Below are 25,473 nucleotides of genomic sequence, written 5' to 3' on the forward strand. Positions count from 1 at the left end.
AAAAAGATCTGATATGTATAGAAATCCGGAACTTTCTGTCGAATTGCAGTTGGGGGATGGTGTAGTCTGTGTGCTTTGGAATTGATTCTTAATAACTAAGAATTACGGAGTGACAAATGTTGTTAATCCACTGCGACGAAGCTTTGAGGCGAATAGCAGAGCTTGCAGCTATTTGTTTGCTAAATACATATGTCCAGAGCTGTTACGTAGAGTAAGGTGTCCAGTATACGTTGGACTTTATTTAATTTATCTCGGCTTATAGCTTTCTCTGAAGCAGTCCACCATACTACCACACCGTATATTAAAATCGGTCTGATTACCGATGTGTAAAGCTATAGCAACGTCGTCCGCATAGGCTATCACTCTGAAACCCTCCGCATCCAGACTAGTTAGGATTTCATTCACCACTAGGTTCCAGAGGAGAGCGGATAGAACACCACCTTGCGGTGTCCCTCTACTAACGAATCGTCTGCTAGAAGAGTTGCCCAGTTTTGAGTTAATTATTCTGCTAGTAAGCATTAAATGAATTAACTCCCGAAGCGAACTCTCTACATTTAGAGATGTCAGTGCAGAAGTGATTGCAGATGTGTCCACGTTTTTAAAGGCACCTTCGATGTCAAGGAAAGCAACCATAGTGAACTCTTTATGATGGAGGGAATATTCGATGGTGCGTACTAAAGTGTGTAACGCTGTTTCCACCGATTCACCCTTACAGTAGGCATGTTGAGACGAAGACAGAAGTCTTGTATCAGTACGTGCCCTTAAATGGATATCAATCAATCTTTCCAGGGTCTTAAGAAGGAATGATGATAGACTTATAGGTCGTAAATCTTTAGGATTGACTTGGGAGCATTTACCTGCTTTAGGTATAAAAACAACTTTAACTTCTCTCAATGCCGAGGGAACATGGACCAGGTAAAGACAGCTGGTACAAATTGCCTCAAGGATTGGTGCAATTATATCAGAAGCTTTTTGTAATTCTGTTGGTATTATTCCATCTGGTCCTGCAGCTTTAAATGGTTTGAAGCTGTTGAGAGACCATTGTAGCTTATCCTTTGTGATCAGACCTTGTGGATATGTTGTATTTGAACCTGAACGTGTAAAACTGTTGCAAGTTTCGGTAATAGAACTACCAGGAAAGTGAGTGTCCAATAGTAGGTTCAGCGATTCATTACTTGAATTAGTCCAGGAGCCGTCTGTATTTTTCAAGCAGCTTGGCATAGCTGGATCAGTTGAAAGAATTTTCCGTAACCTAGAGGCTTCAGAAGTTTCTTCTATCATGCCACAGAAGGATCGCCAAGAAGATCGCTTGGATTTCCTTAGTGCCTTCTTGTAGATTCTTAGGGATTCTTTGCAGGAGTCCCAATGAGAGGCTAGTTTTGCAGCTTTGGCCCGGTTGAAAAATTTTCTGCATTCATTCCTGAGCGAGTCAAGCTTTGAGGCCCACCATTGTGGTTTCCTCTTATGTGTATAACTGGACAAGCAATTTCTAGCGATCTATTCATAGCTGAGGTAAGGTCATTGACTTTGTTGTCAAGTTCGTTAGCGTTAGAGGAAGGACTAGATAGTCCAGGTTCTAGTAAACTCTGTAATGAGTTCCTGTATAAAGCCCAGTCAGTTTTCCGATAGTTTAGAAAAGTCAATGGACTCGGGTTATCATCCACATTTATATTGAACTGGATTTATTTATGATCAGAGAACGAGTGTTCTTTGGATACTTTCCAGTCCAAGATCATATTGTGTATACTATCTGAGACAAGAGCTATGTCTAAGACTTCTTGTCGAGTTTTAGTTATGAACGTTGGTTCATTACCAACATTACTTACTAAGAGGTTAGTACCAAGAATATAATCAAAAAGAGACTCACCTCTGTCGTTGATATTCGTACTGCCCCATACAGTATGATGAGCGTTAGCATCGCTCCCAATAATTAGGCGGATCCTTTACCTTTCCGCTTCAGCAACGACTTTCTCCAGGGTTTTTCCAGGGAGAGGGCCAAGGTGGTCATGCCCAAGATACGCCGATACCAGCTAGAAACTTCCTTTGGTTGTTTCCAGCCTAGCTACGGTGGCATCTTTGTCACTGAAACGATGGAGTAAAAATACATTAATGCTACGTTTCACTAGTATGGAAGATCTAGGTTCACCTTTATCTGTCACACAAAGTGTGTAGTATCCAGGAGTCCTGAGTCCTCGAACAACGGATCCTACAATCCATGGCTCTTGGATCAGGACAATATCTTCCCCGTTACTCGCCAGACGGAGAAGAAGTGAGGCCGAGGCCTTTATGGAGTGTTGGAGATTAATCTGTACTAACTGCAGCATTTTGGAGACAATTAGGCAGATCAACCTCCACCTGAGATGGACTTGCAGTAGACAATAAACTTTTGGTTGATTTTAAAAAAAACTTAACTTAACTAACTAGCTGCCTTTTTTACAATTTAATTCATAGGGTGCGTTCAATCTCCTTTTGGATAGGTTATCTTGGATAGGTGGACTTTGAGATACCTTATTAACTGAGTTGGATAACTCTTTTGAAGTAGCTGGCAAAAAATAAAAACAAGCCTCAGCTGCTCAAAAAAAAAACAGACGAACATTTAGATTTTGAGGTCGAAAATTATTGTAAAATAAAGTTTTCAATTTAATTTTAATATATCAATGATTTTTTACCAAAACATGTACAAATTTGAAATCAATATTTGGACTGCTTTAAATTCAACCATAAGTTAAACCAGCTGTTCTGTCAGGTACCCACATATACCAGATATTGGATAGGTTCAAAAAACATAAGGGACTTGAAAATAGGAAACGTTTTTAGAATCTGATTGGCCAGCTGCCAAAATATTAGGGCAAGTTTATTGGAAAGTTGACTGGAAAGTTAGTAAAGAATAATCTAGCTAACTATCAAGTCAAGTCTACTTTTTTCAAAATGGCAGTTTATGTCTTTTTATTCAATTAAAAGCTGAACTTTATTACTCTTTGGTTTATTTATTTTCTGCACAACATCATTTAATGCTTTCTGTAAAAGAGTTCCTTGTCAATTTGGAATAGAAATAAGTAATATTCCTTTACAGTTCAAAATACAAATCGTTATAGACTGGTAGCGTGCTTAAGAAACGTTTTTTATCAGTAATGTTTTTGGTAGTTTTTATAATATCAACTTAAAGTTACGAATTTGAAATTTATAATACTTGAAAAACTTACTAAATGCTTTGGTAAAAATTTACGTTCAAAGAATGAAGTTGACTGTACCTGCCCATTCTCTAATACCTTTGGATCTCTTTTTTTGCCATCTCAGCTATACAAGGTCTTCGAGTTTCGTACATTTTTATAAATCTGTCATAATAATGAAAAGAAGTAAGAACGAGTATTAACGTAATTAAATTTTTGAAGATTTGCATTTCAAGTTTTTTGTTACTCTTTCAGCTTTCTACGATAAACTAAGTGACACAGTAGCTCTAAAAAAACCGGGGCCTAACAGATAATATTTGAGAAAGCACTTTTTCGCAAGACAAGAATCACTTTTGGAGGATACGGTTGGGTCATTAATAATAAATATACCTATTGAAGAACGTTTGCAGCTTCTTAATGACAGTGTCTATGACAATTCAAGTAGGTGCAATAGCTCGCTCGATTTTGTTATCCTGACTAAGCTCATCAAGTATAACTGCCTTTTAAAATTTAAAAAGTAAATATTTAAAAACTCTAATCCATCAGTTTTACTAAAGTAAACTCCACTTTTAAAAACCTTCCTCATCTAACTTCTTGTGTAAGCAAAAACTATTCATGAGCAATTTTAAAAATGTTAATTGAAAAATTAATCTTTAGACAGTTGTTAACTGTCTAGAACTTTGCTTAAGAAAAAAATATTGTAAATATTAGTTTTTAAATACAGTTGATCTTTTTACAAGAAGTTCATGTATTACTATAGACGAAGAGAGTTATTGTAAATTTTCTTTTTATATGTATGTATTTGAAAGCTATTTTTGAATGAATTAGAAGAGTTCCAAAATAATTCAACATCAATTCCGTTTTTCTATCGGTGCCTAAAAAGTAGAAAGAAAACATAAAAACAATTCATACATATAAGCATTTATTCAAAAGTGAATTTATTACTAAAATAAAATGTTTTTTTTTTTAATTTTAATTCTACCCCAATAAATAATTTCATCACTAAAATACATATTTTGAAATTAGAAAAAAAAAATGTTAAAATTCCCAAAGCTATATAAATATGTATTAATTCAGTCAAAAAATGCTTCTTGGACGTTATCCTTTTTATTTTAATATTTCATTTGGACCAGTCAGAAAAAGAAAGGAAACAATAATCTAGAGATTTATTTTTTTATTTATTTTCAAAATATTAGACTGTTTAGTTCCATTCAGTTTTAATACCCATAAAGAGGAAATTTGTTGAAAATGTATTACTCTCTTTTATTTGGCGGTATTTAAATTCAATGGAAACAAACATTTAACACTCCTTACAAAAATAAAGTACTGTACCCAATGAGGTGCTCAATAAATAAATAAATAAATTAAACTCAACAAAAACCAAGAAATATGTAATTTGGAACTATTATATTTTAAACCAGATTTAGCAATCTTACAGTTCAAACGGTCACTCGGTTATTACTTAAGACAAACTGAGGAAAGTCTACTGTTGAAGAAAGGAATTTTTGCCATTAGTTAAACTCGTACAGCACTTGTCTTATTTAAGTTTGGTGTATTTAATATCAATTTAAGTCAAATTAAGTTTTAATATTTAAGATTGTTATTACTGTGAGTTTTTTCAAACAATAAAATATTTCAGTCTGTACCAACTGGGTAGGCAAAAGGGCCAAAGATCTATAAATGTGCGATATCTGGTTATGATTCATTTAAAGAATTTATAGACAATGCGAGATTATACAAAAAGTTAAAGAAAATTCTGAAAATGAGTGCTTCCACGCTGGCTGAAGAGACCGAAAAATATCTGAAGAAAAAATCCTATCCAGAGACCATTCGGATTATCTTTAAAAAACATTACACATTAATCAGCACATAAATGTACAGAGTAAAGAACACAGCATCTTGAGCTACTAGAATATGTCAATTGATAACAACACAAGACTTTAAAACAAGACAGAATCACAGAAGAGAAAGAGCACACGACAACAACACGCGGTAGGTTTTAAGACGGTCCCCCATCTGTCTACTAACCACGCTCACTGATGCTTCATTTCGGTGGTCTATGAGAACCGAAGCTTTATCAGTCATTAAGCCGTTGCCCTAAAAAAAACAACAACTATAAAGTGTGTGCAGGAAGAAGCCTTTCATAAGAAAAATCAAAAAGTTGAAGACATTTCCCTTAGCTTAAGAGAACATTTGCAATGATTTTAACTATTTGAAGATATATATTTTCACCGATAAAGGCAAATTATACATTTGGCAAAGTTAATTTTAGGATTTTAGGGGTAAGATTTTAAAGAAAAAAATAGTGGTGGATCGGTCATCGTTTGGGGTTGTATGTGAAAATGGATCAACACATTAACTTCAACATTTTAAAGGTAAACCTACATGCTTCTACGGATACACTGGGCGCATTCACAAAGCTAATGGCTACGTAGTCAAAATTCAACTAGCTTTGTGAATGCAAAACTACACCACAAAGCTAGTCAATCTGGAACTGTCATATTATTGACAAATGGAAATATATAAAATAAGAAACATTTTTGATTTAATACTTCAACTTATCTTTTGTGTTTTAAAATTCAATAAAAAAATAACAAATTTAAGACACAATTTGAATGATTTATATTAGTATTTAAATACTGAACGATTTATTTTATTTTGTCAAAATCATTCTCTACTAACTTTGTAGCCGATTTTTTTACACTACGTCGGATGGAAAATTTCAACTATTTTGAAGTTAGATTTAGCCAATCAGAATCCCTTGACTACGTAGCCACTATCTTTGTGAATGCGACCAATATTTCCCTCTTATTGTCATAATTTGGTTAGGTCTTTGACAAACAGTTTAAAGGCTATCAAAGACTACGGATCTTCCAATCAAGTATATAAAGAGTTTAACTTCGATGTGAATTTTGTTTTTTTTTTTGTGAAATTTGTTTTTAATAAAAGATAATTTAGAACTATGTTGCATTTTGGTACTTTGATTTAAATTAAAATATTTTAAGACTTAAGAACGATTGCAAAGGAAATAAGTTAGTAGTGAAAAACAAAATTTAGGGATATTCTTTAAGTTTTACCCTGATACACTGAATACAAAATTTTATATTTGTCCTTGTTATAAATAAAGACGAATTAAGTTCAATACATATTTAATACATTTTTTTGACTAAGACCAAAACACTATACTTAAATAACGAGCTTTAATTCATATTCCTCCTTATTAACTGATCCGAAAAATTACCTAACTTGATATTGTGACCTTCTATTAACTCGTTTAAAAGGTCATTTATTGACTGAATTATACACATATTTATAATATACATACATTTTACACAAGTCACACACATTATATTTTTTTTATATAGATTATTAAAAATAAATTCAAAAGAATGTTTATTAAAAAAAAAAAAGAAATATATAAACAAAAAGTAAATATTTGAATTATACATAAGTGCATCACAATATTGAAAAGTTTCCTTTTTTAAATTTGCTAAAAAGCCAAGATAAAAATATCGCAACGAGTGGTAGGCTTGTAAAAAATGTCTATGTTTCAACTTGAATATATCACGTTAATTTAAAAACCAAATAAAAGACTTATACTTAAAAAATAAATTATTCTTAAATGCAAAACAGAAATTTGTACTAAACACAAAAGAAATGTACATAAATTATTCCCAAAATTTAAATTCGTATTGATTTTCATTGTTTCCTATGCTTTTGGTATCTGTGATGAAACATTAGCATAATTATAATTTTAAAAACTAAATTACAGATTTTCGAGTACATTATAGTATAATAATATAATCCCTAACAATCTATCTAATACTAGGAATACATATTTTGAAAATTTGAAATACGATCCTTAGAATCACTTTATAAGAATTATTCAAATTGGAACACAGAACAGAATCCACCAAAACTCATTACGACATTTTATAAAAAATCCTACAAGGCAGATATATTATATCTTTTCTGTTATCCTTCTTAATTACTGAGTATATACTCGCTTTATCGACAATCAAATAAATGAATATGTTCTTTTGGAACAGCTGAGGTTTTGCTGCAAACGAATTCTGTACTTAATTTGTATACTTCTTTTTTTAATTTGTTTACATTAAAATTATATTCCCCTAATTCGCTAGCAGCAAAACAACAACAGCCTAGACTACTTCTAAATCTGCACAACTGACGAAATACCATTTAAAGCGCGTTAACTGCATTAACTATGACAAAAATGTTAAGAAAACGGCATTTTGTCAGTTGCCCAGATTCGATATGAGAGAAGAATAAAATCTAGAATTTTAGTTTAATGTTAATTATCTAAAAACTCCCATTCGCTGGATGTGTGTGAACTTGCAGTACCAGGACTTGAACGTCCTCCACCAGCGGCAATAGTTTCTACTGATATATTCCACAACGAAGGAATTTGCATACTATCAGGCATCTTAACGACTGTTGGCATCATTTCATTGGGCTCAATATCACCGATTGGCTGTGTTGGAATGAACTGTAAATGTTTATGTTGCTGTGGCGCCGGCTGGTGATTTTGTAACGTCATTACTGAGTCACACTCATCCTGATCATCATCATCGTCGTTAATGAAATGAATCTTCTTACGTGGTGTCGTCTGTACTTCAGCATCTTCAAGCTGCGTTATGGGATATTGTTTTAAAGGATATTGCCACGTTGTGGAATGCAGTTGTGATTTCATTTGTGATTGAAGTTCTGACTGCGACTGTTTGATTTCTTCTTCGGAGATTTCGGATAATTCAACTGGTTCCAATTGGAGTTTTTCAGCTAGAGCTTTGCCTTTAACTTCGATTGCTTGCTGTAGAGAATTGGGTGTTAGGGCTTCGGGAAGGAAATTTTTAATGGATGTTGGTAAAGCGGAATATGGCTTCGAAGAGGAAGGAATGCAAGAAGAACTTGAAGATACGAAAAATATATATAGTTTAGCCATTTTGTTTTATTATTCATTATTATGTATTTAATTTTAGAATAATCAACCATCTCCTCAACTTATTGAACCAGCTCACCTTGGATCTGTACAGAAACTGGCATCCATTACAGTTGGTTTGGCTGTGAATTCCAGTGTTTTGGGTTTTTCGGGTTTTTCGACTGATGTTTTTTCGGCTATAGCTTGACCTATCTCAACAATTCCATCGGGTTTTTGCTTTTTCTTTTTTTTCGGTCGTTCTTCTTTTTTATTACTATTTACTCCTCGATGATGGAGTATGGATTCTTCAAATTCGGTTTCACCAATTTGACTTAGGATTTCCATGCGACGAGATTGTTCGGCACGTGGTGATTCAACAGCCAATTCTATAGGAATGTCTAAGTTAATTTCTTCGATTGGTGGCAATTCGAAGCATTCTTCGGCATTGATAACCGCTTCATCTTCGGCTTCATATTCGATAGGTGATTCGAAGAGGGAGGCTCCCAACACTGGAACGGGCGGAGGCAGTAGTGGATTGAAGATAATTTTTGCTGAAAATGATACAAACAAATGTTAGAAAGAAGAAAGCCGCTCTAAGAAAATGTGAAAACTAATATTGCAGATCCTTTAAAAAACAAAAGAAATATTAAAATATGATCGAATCCAATTATATGTAATTTTATAAGAAATTAAAATATCTAAGACTAGATTTTTATTTTTTCCTTTACTTATGTATCTCAAAAGTTTGGTTTCTCTTTGGATATAAACTTTTTCGAGCAGATCAAAGTAATTCCAGTAGACTTTACCATCCTTATCTGCATAGAGTGAATACTTAATATTGTGAACTCCAGTATACTCGATCTTAATAATTCCTTTAAATCCAAAGTGAAAATGAAGTGATCTCCACCGTAAATTTGTTTAGAGAAACTAATTCTGAAACTTTGACAACATTTTCATCAAATAACATAGCCTGTTCTTCAGGAACATTACCGTTCACTTCTCCGAACATTGTCAATGTCTATAGATCATCGCTCAATAGCAAAAAGTCATCAGGCATTGATAACATTTAAAATTTTATTTTAAAAAAAATGCACATTTTCTCTTGACATTGTGTTACCAATTATTTTTAACCAGTGCATTAATAATAAAGATCTTACCAATATCAAAGAAAAAGGCAAGTCGAGAGCCGATCTCGCTTCTCTCAAACATTGGCCAGCTTTTTGAACGAGTTTTGTGAAGATGAAAACATCATTGTAAGAAACCAATATGGTTTTAAAAAAGGCTACTCCACTGAACATGCATTGCTTATTTTCCAAGATAAGGTAGTTCACAATCTTAGGAATAAAACGTGTACAGTGTGCTTCGATATTGACCTTGAAAAAGCGTTCGATTCACTTTGGCACTTTAGTCTTATTTTTAAACTCATCCAACTAAATTTTCCGAATCGGCTCATTAAGCTAATATTAAACTTTTTCAATAACACTATGCTGATGACTCAATTGTATTCGCAAGTGATGTTCGACCAACCTTAGCCCTTAACAAAATAAAGCAAAGACTACATCTTGTGGAAAATTATCTTAAGAAATGGAGACTAAAAATTAACCCTAGAAAATGTGGATTGACTTGACTTAGAAATTCAAGCGGAAAAGGACATTGCCTTCCAGTTAAAGAAAGTAAATCCCTTAACCTTACAATAAATAATTTATAAATACCGTAACGTTCAGAAACAAAGTATCTTGGCGTCGAAGTATCTTGGTAGGATGATTATAAAAAAGGCAAAAATGGCAGCTAGTTCATTGACAATACTATTTAACTCGGAATTCTTGCAAAAGAACACCAAAATTGCTGCGGACTTTTTAGAAAACCAATTCAAAAATGGTAGTCCAACAAAACAATCTACGATTCAACACAAGTAACACCCATCATGCAGTACCAAAAATACCCTTTTTTTACGAAAGTTATATGCACAAATGTTATTAACATATAACCTTAAAGTTTAATTGCCAGAGTATTCTATAATAATGTAATAGGTAGCAATGAGAGTAGTCTAATTCTTAACCGTAAATGCGTCAAGGATTAGTCAACTGCTGAACTCGGGCTAATCAGAAGATTATTATAGGTTCTTTGCTCGTGCCTTGATCTATAACGGTTTAGTTGTAAGCTTAGTTTTAGTCCTAGTCTTTAAGTTATTATCAGTCAGTAAAGATCAAAGCAGCTTTAGTTGTCGGGAGCAAGCAACTAAAATTAGAGCAATATATTTCTGGATTAAGAAACCCTTATACTATGAATTTGCTTTAAACAAAATTTAAACAATTTTTTAACTAGCTCAGACATATCTTAAGTCGAGCAAAACTGAATATGATTGTAACTGAAAACTGATTGAATATGTCTCAATAAATAAATTTTAAAAAAAAGTTGTGTTTAACGTTTTCAGTCAAACAAATTGATTTTTGCAATACTCGATAAAAAATTGTTTTATTAAGCAATGGTTTCGAAAAATCAAAACAAACATCAGAAATTATGGAATTAATAATAAGAAGGGATAATGCTTTTAAACCATACGATCTGCATAATGTTTTTAGAATCCTTCGCAAAGCAGGTATTTCAAAAATTCGTTAAACAAAAATAAAAACATACTTTACACACCTAAAACAGATCTTCTATATAAAAAGCTTTGGAAAAATATTTGGGAACTTGGTATTGGTGTCAAAAACCCAAATGATCTTAACATTGATTCCGTTGTAAGACTTGAAGATGTTTATTACACACATCTTCAACATCATTATAATAACGTCCACTCATTCTATTAAAATAAAAGATGGTAAGGTAATTTCTGTCCCTAAATAAACAAATTATTAGAAATCGATCTAAATATAGTCCTATTTCTATCATTCCTTTTTTATATAAAGATATATAGTCTGGGAGGCGACCGTAGGGTACCCTACCTCATAAGCCGACTGGAATTGAGTGCCAGAAATGGATAGAGCATGACGTGGCATTCACAAAACTACAGGGCGGGCTAACTTTCGATGGGCCTTGTGATGGCAAAATGGCTACTTCCGGTACCGTTTTTTGGTACAAACCTACCTCATCAGCCGACTGCAAAAATGTACAACGGGTCTATTGAGATTTACTTACAGATTTCGAAACAGGAGGGCGGGCAAAAAAAACTTGGGCCAAACCGCTTGTCCACCCATCTCGAAAAACGGTATTTTTGGTACAAACCTACCTCATCCGCCGACTAGACAAATGAGGTATCAAATGAAAGCTTAGACTCTCTAGATTAAGTATCCGTTGGGCGGGCTAACTTTCGATGGGCCAAACATGTGCCCGTCCAGCTGTTTTTGGACAAAAAAAATAAAAATTCATTAACTTTTTACTTATCGAAATTTCAATTTTTTTTATCTCGAACTAAAGAAAAAAACGGTGAGTTGATTAGTTTCACTGTCAACTCAATAAAACCTTTAACTGGATTTGTAAACAAATTTAAAATTACTTAAAACAAGTATTTTACCACAGTTTTTCAATGTTAAAAACATACATACAAAACATGACATTATTTTCTGCAACAAATTTTTCGATCTTCATTAGGTATTTAAAAAAGCAAAACACATATAAAATATAAAAGTATTTATCTTCATTTTTTCAAAAAACAAATAAAATATAATATAATTTAATATAACACATTTACAAAAGATAGGAATAAGAAATTTGCATATTTCACACAATTATTAGCATAACATTTTCATTTGATTCATCTATAATATTAAAAATAAAATAGTAAAGATAAAAACAATAAAATAAATAATATTAACAAAATGAATGAATTATAAACCTATACCAACATTTTTATTTGCATTAAATTTTTAACAATTGTCATCAGAATCTTCAAAACTTAAATATTCTTTTTCGTCATTTTCATTTTCATTTAAAATAATGTCATCAACATTTGGACTAGTTGGTTCACCTTGAAACCAAACATTTTTTATCTCCCATCCAAAATTTTCTGGATTAAGCCTGTGTTGTATTTTTTGACATACAACTTATGATTAAAAGAAATCATTCTCTGAAATAATTAACAATTTAAAATAAAATATTAATCCCTTTGATGAAAATTTAGAGAAAGGATTTCTATTTAATATAACAACGGGTAGAGCGACAAGTCAAGATATAGCAGATTTTATTTTAAATGCAAATGAAATAGGTGAAACCCAAAAATATAATTTTATTAAAGAGTGTTCAAGAGAGCTTGATCGATTTGCAAAACCGATTAAGCGAAATAAAGTTCTTAACTTTGCGTCTGAACGGTTAAAGAAGCACTAAAATAGTAGTGATGGTAAAAAACAGGGTCTTATGGAGGTTTAGTTCCGTGAACGTTTAATAAAATATCCAAAATGATTTTAAAACATGTTCTACTGAGTCTCAGGAGATACATATTGTTTTAAAATCATCAGTTAAGGATTCGGACCACTACAATAGTAACGAAAAGGAAACCACAAATTTTGCAATATCTGGCCCACTACAAAAAAGAACAGAAGACTTCCTTAAATGTATAAAAAATCCAAATTTCAAGGAATCTCTTCTAAGATTCTTAGGGCAACATTGATAGTTCATTCATTTCAATTTTGAGGGAAAACTATTTTTTTTTGACTGTTAACGATACGTGTTTTTCTTACGAAGTTCTAAATGAATCTACTCAAAGTGTGAAGAGTCCCAATACAATTGCAGTCATAAAGAAGCCGACACAAGGCTAATTTATCATGTCAGTAAAGCAAAACCGAATCAAATGTCACAATTCGAGCGTCTGACACGGATATTCTTATTATTTTACTTGGAATCATGCATAAATTAAAACATTTAAAGATTTGGCTATCTAGTGGCAACTCAAAAAGGAACAATCTAAGTTGCATATATTGTACAGAACTTGCCGCAAAACTAGGGATGAGTTTGTGTTCTGCACCACCTGCATTTCATGCATTCACTGGTTGTGACTGTACATCTAGTTTTTTTCGAAAAGGAAAAGCTAAATATTTAGAAATACTAGAAAAAAATGTTCATTTTCAGGCCGCTTTTGAAAAACTAAGTAATGAAGCTCAACCTTTAGACGAAAAAAGCATTCCAATAATTCAAAATGTTACTTGCCAAATGTACGGCTTAAAGAATTGCAAAAGCATAAATTTAGCAAGACTTCAAATATATCAAAATCTATATGGCTCTAAAAACGTATCTTCTGGTAATTTTTTAAGAACGTAAAATATTTTGACTCCATTTCAATTCCACCTTGTTTTAAGTCATTTTTAAAATAAATAGGACAATATTCATAACTTGTAAGTGGAAAATGCATAGAGGTAGGTAAATCTCAATCCAGAAAATTTTGGATGGGAGATAAAAAATGTTTGGTTTCAAGGCGAACCAACTAGTCCAAATGTTGATGACATTATTTTAAATGAAAATGAAAATGACGAAAAAGAATATTTAAGTTTTGAAGATTCTGATGACAATTGTTAAAAATTTAATGCAAATAAAAATGTTGGTATAGGTTTATAATTCATTCATTTTGTTAATATTATTTATTTTATTGTTTTTATCTTTACTATTTTATTTTTAATATTATAGATGAATCAAATGAAAATGTTATGCTAATAATTGTGTGAAATATGCAAATTTCTTATTCCTATCTTTTGTAAATGTGTTATATTAAATTATATTATATTTTATTTGTTTTTTGAAAAAATGAAGATAAATACTTTTATATTTTATATGTGTTTTGCTTTTTTAAATACCTAATGAAGATCGAAAAATTTGTTGCAGAAAATAATGTCATGTTTTGTATGTATGTTTTTAACATTGAAAAACTGTGGTAAAATACTTGTTTTAAGTAATTTTAAATTTGTTTACAAATCCAGTTAAAGGTTTTATTGAGTTGACAGTGAAACTAATCAACTCACCGTTTTTTTCTTTAGTTCGAGATAAAAAAAATTGAAATTTCGATAAGTAAAAAGTTAATGAATTTTTATTTTTTTTGTCCAAAAACAGCTGGACGGGCACATGTTTGGCCCATCGAAAGTTAGCCCGCCCAACGGATACTTAATCTAGAGAGTCTAAGCTTTCATTTGATACCTCATTTGTCTAGTCGGCGGATGAGGTAGGTTTGTACCAAAAATACCGTTTTTCGAGATGGGCGGACAAGCGGTTTGGCCCAAGTTTTTTTTGCCCGCCCTCCTGTTTCGAAATCTGTAAGTAAATCTCAATAGACCCGTTGTACATTTTTGCAGTCGGCTGATGAGGTAGGTATGTACCAAAAAACGGTACCGGAAGTAGCCATTTTGCCATCACAAGGCCCATCGAAAGTTAGCCCGCCCTGTAGTTTTGTGAATGCCACGTCATGCTCTATCCATTTCTGGCACTCAATTTCAGTCGGCTTATGAGGTAGGGTACCCTACGGTCGCCTCCTGGACTAATAGATAAATGGAAAAATTAGCATTAACTAATTTAGGTATAGAAACTTTAAATTCATTTCAATTACTGAGAGTGATCTAAACATGAAACCCTATATGTTTTGAAGATACGTTAATAGAAAACTTAAATTTAACAGATATCCAGCTAGGATTACCTTTAAAAATTCTTCAAGCCATCTTCTAGAACATGTTCGCAGATTCTTTTAATACTATCTTCGAAGATTTGTCTTCAGCAGAAAACAGCCATTTAACATATATCAATTTTTCCATTCTTTAGACCTCTATTCCTGACAATATTTCAAAGCTGAAAAAATGCTTCAGTCCTTGTCCCGATGGAATGCTATCATTTATGTTTTAAAAAAAATGCGAGTCTTGTTTATTCTTTTCAACGAGTCTCTGAAATGTTTGAAGTTCTGCTTTTCCTAAATTGCTTGAATCCCTTGTTTGTGGCATAATTTTGTTTGATAGTTCTTCTGTTATGTATATATGAGTATCAACATGGACTTGTGAAGAATATTTTCAATTACTAATCTCTAATTTTTGTTTGGATGCACTTGAAAAACACTTTCAAGTCGATTGCATTGTAGGAGACGTTAGCAAGACATTCGACAAATAAAGTCGTGACAATCTTCTTAATAAATTTAGTAAAATATTAGATTTAACGACCGTTTCTTTATGTTAATTTCATCATGTTAAGATTAAAGATAGTTATAGAGTCATGTTTAGGAGTAACCTTTAATGTCAATTCTGGTGTACCTCAAGGAAGTCATTTTGGTCCATTGTTGTTTATTTTATTCATTAATGATTTTTCTTCTATTTTAAATAGTTCTTTATCGCTAAACTATGCAGATGGTGTTAAATTTTTTCTGTAGTACCCGTGGCATGATGGTTAGTGCGTTGAAAAACCAAATACAAAATATTAAAATTATGTTTTTGTTTTTAATTTAGATCTTAGGGTCGGAATGGGACCAGTAAGTTAGTTGTAAGTTATGGTTAATTAGGTTAGTTTTATGAATTTTTGATATTTTTAAGAATGAATTAAAGAAAAACATTGAGTTGGATTGCCATGCCAGAGGTCTTGGGTTCTGCCAATGACATCTAATGGTTTTTTTTTTCACGGGTACTGCCTCTTGCGAGGAATTGTCAAATCATCCAAGAGTAATTCTTGTCATGAAAAGTGGTTTCTCAAATTAGCCGTTCGGATTCGGCTTAAAACTGTAGGTTACCTCCATCCCAGACAACATTACTTGCACGCATGAATGGTTGAGTGTTGTTAGTCACTAGGCCCTAATATTCACCGGACTGTTGCGCAACCTAATTTATTTATTTTTATTAACTCCATTGAAGGCTGTAAAGAGCTTTAAGAAGATCTGGATTAATATTAAGAAAGGTGCAATAAAAATCGTTTGATTTTTGACATTAAATTAAAATAATATTTATAAGATAAATAATTTTGTTTTCTCTTTTAGGTAAGTTGGATTATTTGAATATACATTCCTCGCCACTTGAATAGAATACCCCTAAGGACTAACCAAGCACGAAACACTCTAAATTATTAATCGAAATCTTGTGTTAGTTCGGGTTTACTTGAATATTAATTTCCTGATCCGTATATTTATGGTGTAAGCCATGCCAAAGCATTATCTACAATACCTTTACATAACGTATAAACGTTAAAACCCGAGCTGAGTGTATAGACGCATTATCATGTTGAGAAATCTCTGCAGAGGCCCAAAAAAGTCATGGAAATAGTAGCTATAGCCATCGAGGCCTTTCAAATTAATTTTTTGCTATTTTCGAACCGGGTTAAAGGGTGGCTTCTTCTTTACTTTGAGTCTTTTTACAGCTAAGTTTTCGAAATGCAAAGAAAGATTCTTGAGAATTTTAAGCTTTTTGTAATATAAGTTGCCTTTCCGACTAACTTGGCATTGTGTGTGCGGCTTTTCATATTTTCCCATATTCGGATTATTACTTAAAAATTCGGATGCAACGTGTCGGCTTCCCTCGATTTAAGATTAGATTTGGTTTTTATTTTGATAACGTTGATTAAATTTTGTTTTATAAAGTTTATAAAAAAGAACACAAAGCATGGCTTCACTGCCGTCTGCCTAGTTAACAAAAATTTAATTTATAATTCTACTTCTAAGAGAAGATCTAGCTTGGAGAATTGATATAATTTTGTAACTTCCATATTGTTAAGCAAGAGTATTCCTTCTTATTTCTTTAAGAACTGGACATCTTCCAGCAAAGGGTAAAACATCCTCCCTTTCCTTTAAATTGCTCAATGAGCATATAATTGGTAAGTCAGTTCTATAATGTTTAAAATTCAGTTGCATAACTTCACCTCTCAATTTAACCATCGTTGAAATTTCGACAGTGCTATTATCGTCCTTAAAATAATTCCTCTCTTCCAATTTGTGATTTAGTTGACAGTAGAGCTGCCTGTATATAGATCCTGTGGCGTCATTCAAGTATGTCCGTCGTTGTTTTATGTCCACTACGGGAATGAGCTGGTATAAAGAAGCTTTTAAATCATCCTGATTATTACACACAACGTTAAGTTCCATTCCACATTCTCTTGCTAAACTTGTTTAAGTTCGTATTACTTGAAGCGCTGCTATCTTCGGAAGCCTTTTATTGCTCATCTTCATAACTCTGAAGATGTAATTGACTTGCATTTTTAGGGTTCGTAAGAACATAGGTGATAATCCTGATTCCTGATAATAAAGTATCGCAAAAGTGTCTCAACTGTTTCGTTCCCCAAGTTAGTGCCGCGTAAAACATCACAGGCTCAGATACCGCTTCAAATACCTTAAACTTCCTGCTTTGTGTTATACTTTTGTTAGAAAGACATATTTTCCAAGTGTCGCTAATTGCACCTTTAGCCTTAACTAGTTTCTCTCTTAGATGATTGTTCATGTTCAAATATTTCGTTAAGTAAACTCCAAGGTATTTGAATTCCGTGACAACTTCAATGACCTCTCTGTTAAAGAACCATTTTTCTTTCACCAAATTGCGGCCTCCTCCTTGTTTAAAAATCAAAATTTTTGACTTATTAAGATTCACCATCAAACTCCAAAGCTGATAATATTGATACAGGCGGTTTATCATTAACTGAAATGATTTAGGTGATGTTGCCAAAAGAACAATGTCGTCCGCAAACAGCAATGCTTTTATTGTTTGTCCACGAAGTCTATGCCACCTGGTAAGAGGTCTGTAAGATCTTCAATAAACAAGGCGAACCGACTCGGACTCAATGCACAGCTTTATTTGACTGCCGATTGTGTTTTTTGAAACCCTCTCGACAACTCTTCTTCATTCCATACCTTAGCAATTGTATTTGCATATAGATTCTGAATAACTCTTCCGAACTTCCATGACATTCCGTTACTATACAGCTTGTAGATAAGCGCATGTCTATCGATCATATCAAAAGCAGTTTTACAGTCAACAAAAAACGTATGTAGCTTCTTATCTTTATTCAGGAAAGTTTCTGCGATACTTTTAATGGTAAAAATGTGGTCAACCGTTGAATAACCTTTCCTAAAGCCTGCTTGAAAATCCTTTAAGAGCTTGTTGTCTTCTATCCATTTATTGAAACGTTTTTGCAAAATCAGCGTAAATATTTTATATGAAGCATTTAGAAAGGATATTCCTCTATAATTAGACACCTCGTTCAAGCTTCCTTTCTTATGAATCGGGAAAATGATGGACTCCTTGAATTTTAGTGGTATCATTCCTGTTTCCATGACATTGTTATATATAGTCAGTCGGTTGATTAGCTCTGCTGTGACATACTTATAAAATTCTGCATGTTCCAAAACTGCTTTTCGCCTTTACAGGACGCTAATCTCTTGGATTCAGCTTCGAAGAATGGTGCCTTCTTTAGCTTCTATATTGCCTTGAAAGATCTTAAATCTTCTCTCGAATGATTTAGCTACTCGTATTCTGACAATAGATAAGCCGCATGGGTCAAGTGGTGTAAAAGTATTGCTTTAATTTAAACGATTGTTAAAATAAGGTGTAAACGTAGGGAAAGATGAAGAGAGTTGCGAGGAGTGTATGTTGAAAGTAATAATCATATTGTTGTAATTAAATTTAACGATTTTTTTTGAAGGATTTAATTCCATTGTAAAAGATACAGAAATAAATAAATAAAGAATCGGGTAAAGTAACCATTACTAAATCAGTTTGTAAATTTTGGCAACAAACCTTGCACCCTTATCTAATTATGGTTTCAGTGCCATAACAAAAACTATCCATAACAATTTGGGAGAAAGAAGTTCCTTTGTCTGTTTCTTAACACTTAATCTATTTCTTTCTACTTCTATTTCTACTTGGATAACTGCAAAACCGGAAAAGAAATGCGTAACATTGGGTGTGGTTTGTATAAATCATTATTGTTTGGCGTGTTTAAAGTAAATAAACATGCTTTCAATGTTTTAGTTTAAGGGTTACTTTTTATTCAAGGGTGCAAATTTGTATATTAAACTGTTTTTAATGTTACATAGCTTTTAAAGCTTATATAGAATTTCAATAGCCTGTATTATGTGTAAAATTGGCGCCAGGTGCTTCGATGAATGGACCTCATAGCTTTCAACTTTCCTAAATAAAAATAAATGTATCATGCCTTCTAGGTTAGCATAGATTTTGCGACTGCAAAAAGATTTTTACTCAAGCGTCCTTTTACTTAACCATTTATACAGATAGAGTATCCTTCTAGGCTTTAAAGTAGTTTTTTTTAAACAAGATCTTACATTTTGAAAATATGTACAAGTAGGTGAACTTATATTAAACAAGAAATACTTAATTCTTTCAGAATAATGCTGAAGGCGTAAAACCCTTATAAGTTCGCTTAAAATGATACCAAAAGTATTTAACTTTGTAAGCTTCGGAAATTTGAGTGCATCGGAAAACCATGAGCTAGTTGAAGTTGCTAAGCTGGTACTAACTTAAATGGCTGGTAAATATTATACCACACTTCCAGGCTAAGTGGCTGAAACTCAAAGTCGTATTCTATTGCTCATACTTTCCAGATCTTTTGGGAATAAGAAAAATAATAAAAACCCAACATTCTTTTGTCATGGTTCTTCAAAGTCGTGTCGTAGGTAAATTGGGAAGTTTCGATTTATGTTTATTTTGTTTGATATTCACCCAAATTTTGATAGATGATGAACATCACCCAAAAGTAATGAATACCATCGTTATTTACCTGTTTTGCTTGGCGGTTCTGGGCACGGAGCCAGTCTCAACAAACTCCTAGGTCCTTCCAATACGAATATTTCCTTATTGCTGATGCAAAAGTCAATAATCCTCCGAAATCCCGTTGCTACAGCTTCTACTTTCAACTGTTCCAAATTCAAAATATACAACATCGTCTCATCGTGAGTCACAACATATTTGTTGAGATAAATATCAATCGATCGAAAATTCGTCATCGAACTAGTAACACTACGGCAGGGATTTAAAATAGGAATTTCCCATGCTGCATTGACTTTGCTCAGTGCATCTCTAAAAAGCAGAGTTTTCTCAACATTTCCATCAACGTCGGCCAACCAGAGTCTCAGGCCGGGTCGGCCACATATCAATTGGACGCTTGCCGAGTCTTTTCTGTATATTTTTCCACCGATGTCAGCCAGAGTTTTGCGGTCCTTCTTGCCAACTTGCGACAGTTGCCATTGATTTGTTTTGGAATTCCTCTGGCATATTATCGATCGGTAGAGAGTTGATACGAGCAAGTAGGACTGATGGATACTTAGTTGGACGATTTCATAGGCTTCATTAAGGATCTCGACGGATTTACTCAAATGCTAAAAAAAAACATACAAATACTTAACCAAGATGGTATAATAGGCAAAAGATGGACTATCTTACATTTTGATAGTCGAATTCTGTGAGCACAATGACTCCCTGTTTATTGCCCGAGTAGAGTTTCATTCCATTCTTGGACCATTCACAGCAAGTTATGGAGCAATTATGTAAATCACGAATTGTATAACGTTCGACGGGTTTGGCTTTGGTGAAAGGAGCCACCAGATCCAGATCTGCCGGTAGTTCCTTCTGAATCTGAAAGACACTCACTTGACCACTGGAATTACCAGCAGCTACCATATATTCCACAGAGGAAACAATCTTAACACATGTTATCGGTGAAGACACCTAAGAAAAAATATAAAAAACAACGAAAAGTTGTAAGTACCCCAGTTTTGTGAAAGGTTATTGTGCAATATGTCCAATCAAGCGTTTCTAGAGATAGCTATAATATAGTTAGAGGTACCTCCGAACGAAGTTTCTGCACTTCACCGTTAAATCGATTATACCAGAAGACAATTCCAGCATCGCTACCGAGGGCTATAAATTCTGGAACCACATCAATACAAGTGATTCCCAAATCGACAGGAAATAAACCCTTTTGTATGCGATGGGGGATTTTTTCGATTATTTCCGTCAACGGAGCCCATTCACGCAAAGAATAGATTTCATGGTTTCTTTCCATCGATATGGATTGATAGGCAACAGAGGCTAGGGAGTGTTGTTCCTGTTTCTTCTCCGAGTGTGTTATCTTTCCGGTTGAATGATTAAAAAACTAAATATTAACAAATTCAAATCTATTTATTTGTTTTTCTTTTTGTGATTATTTATAAATAGAACTTTTGCACTTTTCTCTCGCCCACTTCTTCGGCTCACAGTTAAATGACATTTGAGTTGAGGCTCAATCTTGCTTTTGTGCAAAATACAACAACACAACTCAAACCCAAATAAATACAAAAGATAACAGCTGCTGGGTGTGTTCGGCAAGAAAGAGTATCGATTGTAGCGACAATAAACGGATAGGTTGTGAAAAAGTGTAGCTTATTATCCAAGTTGTCCACAGGGATACAGATTTCTACGAATTACAGTTAAACGATAAGCTTATGGATCGTTTTCTATGATAAAAAGCAGCTATTGCCACTCCGTAAAAATTGGTCTAGTTTTGGATTTGGATACAAAAATGTTGTGAAAAATGGGAAGACTTTTCAGAGAGCAATAAGGAAAAATAAATACAACCCTCTATCGAATTTTAGCGCTGCCGAGATATTTTCGAAGTAAGCAGGTCGTTTAATAATTTCTTGGATTTAATTTTCTTGGACTTAAAGCTGCAGTTGCAAAGGTCAAATAAAAAATTTAAGTTACGAGTATTTTAAAAACTAATCAATGGATGTTCATTGTTTATTTAATTGCAAAGAGGCCCCAAATAAAATTGTCTGAAGTTGTTAATTCACAACACGGTTAATTTAATTCACCTCTTCTAGGAATAACACGTTGAGGAAACTCTTTAAAACGCTGTTAAAGTATGTGTCTTTTTAGTTATGGTGTAGTTTTTACTTATATCAACAATTAAAGTAGTTTAAATTACAAACTTAAAGCCGAATTGACATATTAAAGACCAGCCACTGAGATAGTTAGGATAAGCTGATAAGGTTCGTTAGAGCGAATGCTTACCTCAATGCTCTGGACTTGAAAGTCTTCTATTATTATGCAGAGAGTGGTTGTTGTAGGGATAGACCGAGACATGTGGATTAGGATCTCAATGTATGTGAAACTGAAGAAAGCATTCCATCTTAGAAAAGAGCATTTTAGCTCCGAACTAAAGGGTTTTTCAATAAGAGTGGGCTGTGTAAATGTCGTGACAGACGACGGTGACCGCCACCACCGGTCCAAAATCTACACCAAACTGTAACTTTTTGAGGATGCATTATCACTTTTTATTATGAACTTTGCGTAAGTTAATCTCGTCCCATATACTGCAATTTTACTTGTTAACTCAGCTATTCATCCAAAAATGCCCCTCGTGACTAAAGATTATTTTGCGGCAAAAATGTTGGTCCTTTTTCAAACAATTCGAAGCTCAATCAGCGGATAAATGGCGTTGTCTAAAGTCATGAACTTTGAGCTCCTTGATCAGTTAGATCTTTTACCATGTCCCGACGCTCATTTTGATAATAATGTTTTATCGTTTGAACGTACTGTTAAATCGTTCAACTTGCCATTATGATTTGGCATAAACAACTGAATAATAAACAAAAAGTTTAACAGTTGTCACTAAAACAAAATGGCCACCGGCGGGCGCCAAAATCTACTCTTTAATTTGAAAACCCTATATAAAATCCAATGCATTTTGGTTTGATCAAATTTTTAAAATTGAATCTGCGGATAGTATTGCTTTTCCATACTTTCATATTCAATAATTTTCTTATGTCTGGAGTGTATGCAAACCTTTTGAATTAGGTTAAATTATCCCTTGATAAAAAGATTTTCTTATCAAAAGTCAAAAAAAAAAACGCTGCTCACTCAAAAACAATTATTTAGCTATCGTGAAAAGCAGAGTTGGATCACAGTTTTGCTAAGCATCAATTAAGATATAAGCCAAAAGTTAGATAAGAACGAGGTTACATTTTTGGCACTGATTTTCAAAGGCTTTTGGAACAGTCAATCACGTTAACATGTGTGGGAAACTTTTGCAAAATTTTAATTTGTCACTAAGTGATACTAGGCTATAGTCTGTTCCTATCTGAGCAATAGAAAACAAGTGATGCAAATTGGTGATAGGTTAGGTTAGGTTTGGTTATAGTGGCTGTCCAAGATGGAAACGGACACACTTAGGCCAGTTTAATGGCCCATTGTGATACCACATGAATCTTGAGGCTTCCTCCTAAGCTCAATGGAACCAGCTTGAGTCCCTTACGAAACGTGAGAGGCAGATTATACCGATATGATTTAGATCGTTTAGATCGTTAAAGAAGAATTCTCCTAGGTAATTCTTGCGTTTTCGAGCCAGAGCACGGCATGCAGAGAAGATGAAGAACCGTTTCTTCCTCTTCCTCGTCCATACAGCTTCTGCAAAAGTCATTTAAGAATAGGCCCAGTCTCGTGGCGTGCTTTCCTATTAGACAGTGTCCGGTTCTAACACCTATAATCGAGCTTATATGCGATCTGCTTAGAGAGACCAAGTACCTTGAACGTTTTATATCCAGTGTTGGCCAGATGTTTTTTGTGGCTTGATACGTGGTGATGTTGTTCCACCTGGTGCCTGCCCTCCTCGCAGCGTCTTGCATTAGCAACAGTTTACAAGTAGCGATTGGTATGCCAGTACTTGCCAAACGTGGTAGGATGGGCTGTACTGTACCGTTCCTGGCGAGTTCATCTGCCTTACAGTTACCTGGAATGTCTCTATGGCCCGGCACCCAGCAAAGATGAATATTAAACTGTTGCGCCATCTCCATTAGAGATGATCGTCAGTTATGGACTGTTATAAAGTTTGTAGAGACAGAGCCCAGAGATTTGATAGCGGCCTGGCTGTCAGAGAAAATACGGATATCAGATGTTGATATCACGTTATCTTTGAGCCAAGACAAGACTTCCTTAATCGCCAAAAGATCCGCCTGGAACACGCTACAATGATTGGGAAGGCGGAATGAGAGACTTAATTTCAGTCGTTCAGAGTACACATCTCCACCAACCCCTTCTTTGGTTTTTGAGCCATCTGTGTGAAAATGGATTGACTCATCCTCCAAGAATGTCCTATCCCCCCAAAAAGATCTGGTAGGTATAGAAATCTGGAAGTTTCTAGCACCAGATAGAAAGCCAAGAGTTCGTCCTCGCTCAGAAGGATCATGTTAAGGTCGTCCTCAGTCTCCATTAAGGATGGACTGTCTACGACTTTTGTAGAGGGTGCAGTCGCGATTGGAGAGGACAAGGGTGCATCGTCACCCTCTGTTAGGAGAGAAGACGACGTCCCAGGTTCACCAACCGCTAGTTCACCTTCGGTAGTTTTTGGAGGCCCGCTTTCCGCGTTAACCTCATCTTTTTTATATATTCGAATTTTAATGGTTTCGAAACCATAGTTTATGGAGCCCTCGTTTAGGGCTAGAGGAGCCAAGGATTCTTTATTGAGTACCACAATGGCGCTCCTATAAAGACCCTTCACTTCCTCTAGCTTGGCTATTTTCCAGTTATGCGTCGGAAGGGACGGGTTGCACACTTTGACCATCTCGAGAATGTCCTCGATACCAACAGGTTCGATCGGTATCCAGATGCGGGTTCTAGGTCTGCTAGAAATGTCTTCCACAGCGACAACCTCGAGCTTCGCACCTGGCCAAACTTCACCTAACCGGCTGACAGCAAGCTTGTAAAGGTCACAAGATCTCTGGTCGCCACAAACCATGAGTTTGACATGGCCTTGATGCCAACCCCCGTCGCTTATGGAAGGAAGTGGTCCTGGAAGCTCTCTCAAAATGCTCAAAAAGCCACCTGAGAGCTTAACCTTGACCAACTGCCAACGATCAGCCGATTGTGCCATCATCATCGCTCCTGTCAATGACCGCAACCACGACTTTGCCCTTCGCGACGTCACTGAAACTGGATTGTTTCCTGACGGGAGGCATTAATTAGAATTAATAGATTGAGGGGGGTGCTGGTGTTATGCATCCGAGGCCGTTTTGGTGTCGGTGCGGCCCCCTCAAGAGACCTTTCTCTTTTGGACGTAGAGTCCTTATTCGATCTTGTTGTAGCAAGTATGCTTTTGGCCCATTCGACGCTAGCGGTTTGCTGCGGTGTCTTTTCAGCCCCCGATGATGCACCAGAGGCCTTCAAGATTTTCGCCGCTTGACGCCTTTGTCTATAAAGGTTGCAGTAATCTTAAGTCAGTCCTTGAAACGTGGTACCACCGCCGCAGGTTACCCACTATCATCTTGTTTGCTCACTCCTTTCAGAAACGTAAGTTCTGGTTCAAGGCAATCTTTATTCAATAAGCAACACGCCAAAGGCAGAAATATAATAGAAAGGACTATTGGCGCTCTTAAGAGTCGATTTCGCTGTCTTTTATATAAAAGGAAAATGCATTACGCTCCTTCAAAGGCAAAACAAATTG

The 25,473-nt window shown here is 34.4% G+C and overlaps 1 protein-coding gene across 1 annotated transcript; it reads right to left on the bottom strand.

The window, feature by feature from the left end:
• Positions 1-5,838: 5,838 nt before the first annotated feature.
• On the bottom strand, positions 5,839-21,277 carry LOC129938952 (WD repeat-containing protein CG11141). The gene is made up of 5 exons (XM_056046794.1): positions 20,842-21,277; positions 20,439-20,723; positions 19,777-20,374; positions 8,207-8,657; positions 5,839-8,095 (listed from the first exon to the last, which is right to left on the bottom strand). Exons 1-5 carry the CDS (start codon positions 21,058-21,060, stop codon positions 7,483-7,485), a joined length of 2,166 nt encoding a protein of 721 aa, XP_055902769.1. The 5' UTR covers positions 21,061-21,277; the 3' UTR covers positions 5,839-7,482.
• Positions 21,278-25,473: the final 4,196 nt, after the last annotated feature.

Source organism: Eupeodes corollae, chromosome 1, assembly GCF_945859685.1.
Source record: "Eupeodes corollae chromosome 1, idEupCoro1.1, whole genome shotgun sequence".
NCBI classification, from domain to species: domain Eukaryota; kingdom Metazoa; phylum Arthropoda; class Insecta; order Diptera; family Syrphidae; genus Eupeodes; species Eupeodes corollae.

What these genes read in the sequence shown, in the direction of transcription:
- LOC129938952 (XM_056046794.1), bottom strand. Translation starts at nt 21,060, where the DNA reads ATGGAAAGAAACCATGAAATCTATTCTTTGCGTGAATGGGCTCCGTTG. An exon ending in AGAACCGCCAAGCAAAACAG is followed by an intron (nt 8,658 to 19,776) that starts GTAAATAACGAT and finishes TATCATTTTCAG; the next exon opens with CAAAAATTATCTTCAATCCA. An exon ending in AGTTTCTGTACAGATCCAAG is followed by an intron (nt 8,096 to 8,206) that starts GTGAGCTGGTTC and finishes CGTATCTTCAAG; the next exon opens with TTCTTCTTGCATTCCTTCCT.